This window comes from Fukomys damarensis, unplaced genomic scaffold, assembly GCF_012274545.1.
Source record: "Fukomys damarensis isolate Sample0158 unplaced genomic scaffold, DMR_v1.0_HiC HiC_scaffold_8, whole genome shotgun sequence".
NCBI lineage: Eukaryota > Metazoa > Chordata > Mammalia > Rodentia > Bathyergidae > Fukomys > Fukomys damarensis.
The window spans coordinates 10,714,193-10,722,695 of record NW_022900920.1 but is presented as its reverse complement, the minus strand read 5'-3'; the positions used below and the strand labels follow the sequence as shown (position 1 = coordinate 10,722,695).

At 36.7% G+C, this 8,503-nt stretch overlaps 1 protein-coding gene across 2 annotated transcripts in view; it reads right to left on the bottom strand.

The window, feature by feature from the left end:
* Positions 1-8,236, bottom strand: part of Mki67 (marker of proliferation Ki-67) — a 33,898-nt gene extending 25,662 nt beyond the window's left edge. For both annotated transcript variants that reach the window (XM_010620743.2, XM_010620753.2), the window contains exons 1-4: positions 8,075-8,236; positions 3,745-3,823; positions 3,534-3,649; positions 1,825-1,891 (exon numbers count right to left, since the gene is read on the bottom strand). In XM_010620743.2, coding sequence (XP_010619045.1) covers positions 1,825-1,891; positions 3,534-3,649; positions 3,745-3,823; positions 8,075-8,166 — 354 coding nt within the window. In that variant the 5' untranslated portion in view covers positions 8,167-8,236. The remainder of the gene's footprint in view (positions 1-1,824; positions 1,892-3,533; positions 3,650-3,744; positions 3,824-8,074) is intronic.
* Positions 8,237-8,503: the final 267 nt, after the last annotated feature.

Below are 8,503 nucleotides of genomic sequence, written 5' to 3'. Positions count from 1 at the left end.
AGTAAGAAAAAAAATTCTAGGCTTAAAATAACTTTTAAGTAAAATCTCAGAGAGATTTTATTACTTTCTTTAAGTTACATCTCTTCCAACATTATATAAAGGAAGAATTAAAGCTAAAGCTAAATACCACTTAAACTGTTAACCTACCATTGCAAGAACTACTGACATTGTGATTAGTTTCATCAGAAATAGGCCCAGCACCTGCTGATGAATTAAAGGTCCACCTAGCATCTGCGTCCTCCTGGCTGGAAGATACTCAGTGTGTATCAAAGAGCACAGCAGTTAAGGCACAAGTAGAAGCAGTACACCCCCCATACATGCCTGTAAACTAGACCCAGCATTCCCACCTGGCCCCCATCTGACAATGCCTGTGCTCCCTCTATATGAGATTTTTGGAGGGAGAGAGAGCCAAGAAATAACATATATAAAAGTCTGATGCTCTACAGGAAGAAAACCATATCACTTGGATTACCAAGAAAAAAATCTAAAAACTATTATCAACGTCAAAGAATTTAACTTTCATTTAATCAACTTCAAATTTATTGATACTTAAGACATTTCTAAAGCTATTCATATGAAAGATGAGTTTTTTATTTTCAATCTGAAGCAGACCAAGAATCTTATAACTAAACAACAAAAATGAGCTATTAATAAAATTTAAATGTGTATAATACAGTCGCACTGTTCTGTGATCAAGTAACCATAAAATCCCTGTTAAATTACTGAGTTTCTACTAACTCAATTTTAATGCATTTTGTCATAGACTAATAACAAGACAGACAATTCCTAGACTGAGTGACATATATCTAACCCAGTTCTACAGTCAAACATAAGACCAAAGTTTTGGTTATTTACTTATATCTACTATAAACTAAATGATGGCAGATATGTGGGATGCTTCAAAAATAGTTTGCACCACAGGAGCTAATGAGCACCAGGCTAAACATTACAGTTGCTCCTCTAGGGAAGAAGCAGTAATTAACACAACAGACCCTGAAATAAAGTAAGTACATATTTCTAATTGCAGGTGTATCTAAAGTTTCCCAAGCTAAGAAATTCGCAATAGTTCATATAAAGTTTGAGTGACATCTTAAAAAGTAAGAAAGACAGAAATTCTCAGACCTTATACTAAAGCTGCTAAGCCTAAATCTCCCAGCAGGTGCCCAGAATTGTGTTCTAATAAGCTATACCATCGGCATACCTGCTCTATGCTAATATAGTCAGTAATAAGATTCTCTCACAGGCAATGCACAGGAACTCAATTCCATTTTCATCCATCAAAACTGGCAAGAATCTTTGGTACTTACTATTTTCACACTGCGATTATTCTAGGCACATAAACATGGATGAGTATGAGTTGGAGACAAAATAAATCACAGGATAATATAGTTCCAAAATTTTATTACCGTGGGTTGGAATTGTCCTCAACATAGGCTTCCAAGATCAGACATACTATAGGAAAGTTTCTGGACAAAAGTATAGGCCTAATTTAGTACCCATTTTGAACAACAAAGAAGAAATGTTGTTTTGGATTACTTTACTATGTCTAACTCCAACTTTTTTCCTGTACGATAATTATATTTTTCTACTGCAACTAGGAAGTCATCTTCCTTTGTCAATGATTTAAAGTGAGAAATCGTTTGCTAAAGTTCACATAAATGATTTCCTATCCTCAAAAAAGATCCAGGGCCGGGGATTTAGCTCAGTGCTTCCGCTGCCTGCCTCGTAAGCATAAGGACCCAAGTTCGATCCCCAGTACCAAATAATACATACATACATACATGAATAAAGTTCCAGAGTCCAAACTTGAATATTTGCACTTACCCGTTCACTTAGTTTTGCTGAAAATTCAGGTGATTTGCTTCTATTCTGATGACTTTCATTTTCATACCTGCAGTGCATGAAATGAGGACAGAGATTCCGATTAAGGATTTGTACGCCATGGCTACAGTCTGGCTATTGGGTTATATGTAAGGACCAAAGAAAAAACTTTAGGTTTTGTTTCTGAGTATTATGTTATACACAAAAATAAATATATTGGAGAAGTATTTTATGCTGCAAAGTTAAAACGAAGAGTATAAATATTTGTATTGTGCTAGTATAAACAAAATATATAGTAAACAAATAAAAATAATTAGCTATATTTATCGTCCAAGGGAAATATTAAGGGAAAAAGTATTACTAAAGATAGAGGACACTTCTTAATGCTACAAAGTTCTATGTACAGAACTCGATGCAAAGTTCTATGCCTAACTTAGAATTATTTCAAGGAGGATATAATTCAAATTCATATGCCAGAGTATAGCCTCAAAATATATAAAGCAAAACTGGTAAGAGATAAAAGAGAGAAACTAACAAGCAGGGATATAATTACTAAAAATATAGAAGATCTGAGTCTAAAGGACATATAGACTAAACAATGCATTGACTACCCATATTACATACATCATTTTCAAATACACAAGAGATTAGTAAAAAATTAACAATATCTGATCAGAAAGTCTCAACATATTTCAAAAGCTAGAAATCACTCAAATGTCTATCAACAGTGCATAAACTGTATATAATCTTGCCCACTATTGTGCATACAAACACACCCAACATGCTATGAATCTCACACACTTAAGAGCAGCAGACACAAACATGAACTTTATTGCTTTATTATTACTTTGGTTACTGAATTTCATAAAGATAGACTTCTATATTTTATAGTTACCATTGTGGCTTCTTAGATGAGAAAGTAGTAATTATAAACAGCATGAAAAAAATCCCTGGAAACTTCCTTTATGATATAGGTAGTATATTATTAGTCTGCTAGGACTGCCATAGTAAAACATCACAAATACGGTGTCTTAAATAAAAGAAATGAACTGCTTACAGTGCTGGAGTGTAAGTCCAAGGTATCCAATGGGACTAACTTCCTCTGCTGACCCATTGACATTATTTTCCCTTTGTACACTGTTTCCTAGTGTCTCTCTGTCCTATAATCTCCTTATTAAAATGACACCAGCACTAGGATTAGGGGACCACATTAACATCCTTTGATTAACCCAACTGCTCTTTTAGGTGTCTCTATCAAACATGCAACCTAAGGTACTAGGGATTAAGAATTCAAAACATGAATTTTTGAAGAGCACAATTCATTCTATAGTAGTTATCAGTCATGAGGGCATTCAGATCATGTTAAATTAACTTATACATCTTATTTTGTAATTTTTTCCAAGAGCACATTTTGCTCAAAAATAAATAGAAACTAAAAAATTCATGTAGTTTCAGAATATTCACAAGAAAACAATAGCCTCCATTTGATCCAGGTTACCTTTCTTCCACCTAATTATGTGCCCTTGAATCCTTGAATTCCATCATATTTGAGTCACCCCATCACTTCTAGATCGATACATTTGTAGATTATCAGTGTTGCAAATGAAAGCATGAAATACTTTGACATTCACCAACATTAAAAAAGACCACACCTTAACTGTGGTACTAGTTAGAGCATCTATTTATTGTTACTGCAATTACTTTTTACCTACCTGAAAGACCTATCAATAATAGTTATTATATCCCCATGTCTTAGTGGTACAGGTTCATCAATAGCAGACCCATTTACTTGTGTTGGATTTGTGGAACTGAAATTATACAGTATTGCCTATATGTGGAAAGAAGGGAAAAATATATCACTAATAAAATAGATTAAAAGTGAATTAAAACATTTTAAAAATCAATTTCCCAAAATTCACTTACCTCCTGCTTATTGATTTCAATTTTGCAATGTTGTTTTGACACTACAGGAAGCTGGATACGAATGTCACATTCACTTCCCCTTAATACAAAAACATTAAGATTTTTTTTTTGCTTGTTTCAACTTCTTAAAATTTACCTCAATTTCTCAAAATAAAGCAGAATTTGACTAGTAAGCTTGACCTATAAATATACTGACATGAGGAATAACAAAATGGGCAGTGCAAATAATCTATTTTTCCAACAGTTTTTATAAACATTGCATAAGAAGCTAAATGAGTATCTAAATACTGACAATTTTATCAGGAAACATCAGAATGCAAATTAAGTTACCTTTACTATAAATAGCTATAGACTTGAGAAAATAATCAAAAAATTCATCTGGAACAAGAGACTTAGAATAGCAAAAGCAATTCTAAGCAACAAAGACAAGGTAGGGGGTATCAATCCTCAATTTGAAACTATACTACAAAGCTATTGTGATAAAAAAACAAAAAAACAAAAAAAAAAACAGCACGGTACTGGCAAAGAAACAGATCCAAGGACCAGGGGAACAGATTAGAAGATGCAGAAACAACACTAGACACATTCAACCACCTCAGCTTCGACAAAGGAGCCAAACACCCACTGGAAGAAAGATAGCCTCTTTAATAAATGGTGCTGGAAAAATTGGGTTTCAACATGCCAAAGATTAAAACTAGACCTATATCTCTCACCATGCACTAAACTAAAATTGAAAGGGATTGAACAGCTAAATATTAAAACAGAAATACTAAACTTGCTGGAAGAGTTTAGGTAGAACTCTTGAAGACATTGGCATAGGAAAAGATTTCAGGAACAAAACTTCAGTCACACATGAAGTAGCACAAAGAATAAACAAACTGGGATCTCATCTAAAGCTACTGCACAGCAACAGAAACCACCAACAGTGTGAAGAGAAAACCCACAATGTGGGAAGAAATTCTTAACCAGCAGTTCTTCAAATGTCTTTCTAAAATGTATAAAGAACTTCCAAAAATCAGATCTCCCAAATTTAAAGATCCAAACCATAAATGTGCATCGGAAATGAACAGACATTCCTCAGACATATAAGTAGAAATAGCAAATAAACATATGGAAAAATGTTCAACATCACTGGTCATTTGAGAGATGCGAATGAAAACAGCACTGAGATTCCACCTCACCCCAGAAAGAATGGCTGCTATCATAAAATCAACCAACAACATGCTGGCAGGTAAATGTATAAAGAACTTCCAAAAATCAGATCTCCCAAATTTAAAGATCCAAACCATAAATGTGCATCGGAAATGAACAGACATTCCTCAGACATATAAGTAGAAATAGCAAATAAACATATGGAAAAATGTTCAACATCACTGGTCATTTGAGAGATGCGAATGAAAACAGCACTGAGATTCCACCTCACCCCAGAAAGAATGGCTGCTATCATAAAATCAACCAACAACAAATGCTGGCAGGGTGATGGGGAAAAACGAACAAGGCTCCACTGTTGGTGGGAGTGTAGACTGGTGCAACCACCATGGAGATACCTCAAAGAACTAGGACTAGAGGTATTGTCTTGTTTGACCCAGCTATTCCCCTGCTGGGTATCTTCACAAAAGAATTAAAAAAATCATACCAACAGCAATATATGCACCCATGTTCATAGCAGCAGTTTGTAACAGCTAAAACATGGAAACAGCCCAGTTGCCCATCAGATGAAGACTGGATAAAGAAAATGTGAGTTTTTTTTTTAATGGAGTACTACTCAGCCATAAAGAATGAGAATTACAGACATTTATAGCTAAATGGATGCACATTGAGGTGACACTTAAGTGAAATGAATAGGACACACACTGAATATTTTCTCTAGTGTGAGATCCTGAAAGTGTAAATAGGATCAAAATGTATAATTGATAATGTAAAATAGGAAGAAAAGGTGCAAAGGGGAAGGGGAAGGAGGAGGGGTAGGTAGGGGAAAGAAAAGAAGGGAATGGAACTAATATGAAAAAATGGAAACAAAGTGTTTGTAAATAGGGAGGGTTGGAGGTGTTGAAGGTCAGGGGAATGGGGGAAAAATAAGAATAAAGATATATTATGTAAAAGTACAAATCTCCAATGATGAATGTCATTATACTGTATAGCAAAAATGTACCAACAAAATTAATAAAAAATATATAAACAGCCATATTTAAAAGATGCAAATAAGAACTTCATGTCAATTTTGGAGAATAACTATTTCTAACGCTCCATGCTTTTAAAAAATTTTTAGGTATGTTTATTTAAATAGTGATAAAAGTTTAAAGATTTAACCATCCCCAAAGTGCAATATTTCATATTAGCACCTCTCTGTTCCTCCATTTCTTTCTGTACAAAAATATTACATTAGCACCCATGTCATGGTATTGTTCAAACAATTAAATAAATTGTACATGTCACTCATGTTCCTGCCACACAATAAATATCATTATATGTGAGCTTTTCCTTGCTGTTTTAAAACTATCCTGTCCTAACTCTCATAACATTAAAAATAGTGATCTGGGGGCCGGGGATTTTTAGCTCAGTGGTTATATCACCTGCTTCACGAGGACAAGGACCTGAGTTCGATCCTTGGTACCAAAAAGCAAAAACAAAAACAAAATAGTGATCTGGAAGCAATGAAAAAAATCAGTTCAATATGCATTTCTACAGAAAGCTAACACCATGGAAAAGCACAGAAAAGACTATTCCTAAACCCACCCCCAAATGAACAGCCAGAAAAGTTCACTAGTATTAGTCTCTAAAACTGCTGGTCTATCCTATGGTTTTAAATTTGAATATTCTCCATGAATTCATGTCATATGAACCTCCAGAGTCAAAGCATATCTCTTCCTACCCTGTCACATGACCAAACACATACGGATTGGTTGCAAAATAATGAAGTTTTGCAAAAAGATATGATACTGCTATATAATAACCAAAATGATTATTTGAGGTTGGAATTTTTTTTTTTAATAAAGCAAGCTATGGAAATTGTCAACTTCTTTAACCACAGGAAGGGAATTTGAGTTTTAGATACTGGAACACCCCAGCAAAAAAAAAGTCTGTATAATTAGAACTGGGTTTTGCTTAGTAGGAGAATCACTACAAAACAGGATTTCTCAACACCACTTGCCCTCTGGACCAGAAAATTCTTCACTGTCAGACTGCCCTGTACACACTGGATGCTTTGCTACACCTCTGCCCTGTGCCAGTGAGGCAGTGACATACACCTCTCATAGTTACATGGAAAAATGTCCCCAATCTTGCCCAATGCCTCCAACAGATAAAATGGTGCTCCTATGAAAACCACTTAGTTATCTCTTGATTTCAAATCCAACCTCCAGTGTCTTTCCACTGGATACCAACCAGTGTAATTTACTAATCACCACTCATGTGCTACACATCACACCTGTCCCTGAGTACATAATTATCATCAAGACAGCCTTTGCCCTTGGAATTTAGTCTAATAGGAGAGACAAACCAAACCAAACCAAAAAAGCTCATCATCAATCTATGTTCTTAGGAAAACCAAGGTTTCATTAAAGGCTTGTTTTCAGGTAACTGATTGAACAGATAGATACTTGAAAAAGAGAAGAGTTACTCAAGCACAAGAATAAGGAGTGCAGCCCAGTCATAAAATTCAAACTTTGTAAAAAGTACCAAGAAAAACAAGAGCTCGGAATATCTCAGGCTGGAGGAATGGTGAGGAATGGAGCTGGGAGGATGGGGTGAGACCAGAATGGGGGCTAGAATTTAAACCACAGAGAGGTGACTCGATCACAGGTCCACAGCGACACCTTAGAAGACGTGGGGGGGGGGGGTTAGTAATGGTGTCTGTTATTTCAGGAAGTTATCGTATCATCCAAAAAGAAAGCTGAGGAAAACCTCTCAAAGCACAGTAAGAGGATTTTCCCTCCCGTTTCGTTTTTCCAAAAAGAGAAGGAGCCACCTGCTTGCCTCTTTCATTCTCAAGGTCCAGAAAGCCAGCGCATGCCCAGTGGGGAGAGACACAAGGGCTCACGTAGTCTTTTTAGAGGGCGGGAGGTCAATCAGGTTTGAAACCATCTACTCTCTGCATCACAAGATTTTTATCAAACCAACTGTAAAACTTTTGCTTGTTAAAGAAAACAACAGGTAACCCAGTCATCAGACGTGTATAAATATAATTTTCAAACTTCCACTTAGTGATAACTATATCAAATGGCTGATGTGTGGAGGCATTTAGAGGCAAAAGCCCCCAAAGTATGTCCGGGGGCTATCAAACTGCGACCACTTTCATCTCTGCTCTACAGCGTCCCGAGCCCCGGCTCACCTTCCGAACAAGCAGGTGCTAAGGCTCAGAGGAAAGGGGATGCCGTCCACCCCACTCCTTTTGATGGTAACAAGGCGTGCCGTGGACCCCATTTTCTAAACTAGCTGCTAGTCTAATCCGGGTAGGAAGGAAGATTTCAATCGCAGAGGCAAACTCATAAGCACCTCTTCCACTGGAAAAAAAAAAAAAGTGGGCATTACTCTGACAGCAAAGGAACTAATGTAATTTTCAGGGACTAACCGTGTCCGCCGGTGGAGTTACCCGACACCGCCGCCCTGGTCCACACTTTAAACCAACTGTGGGGACCCCGGCCCGATGGGAGCGCCACAAACCGCCTCCGGAACCCCAAAGTCCCGCAGCTAGACCACTCCCCCTGGGGTCCGCCCCGTCGGAGTCCCCCGAGAGCCCCGTCCAGAGCCAGGCGCCTCC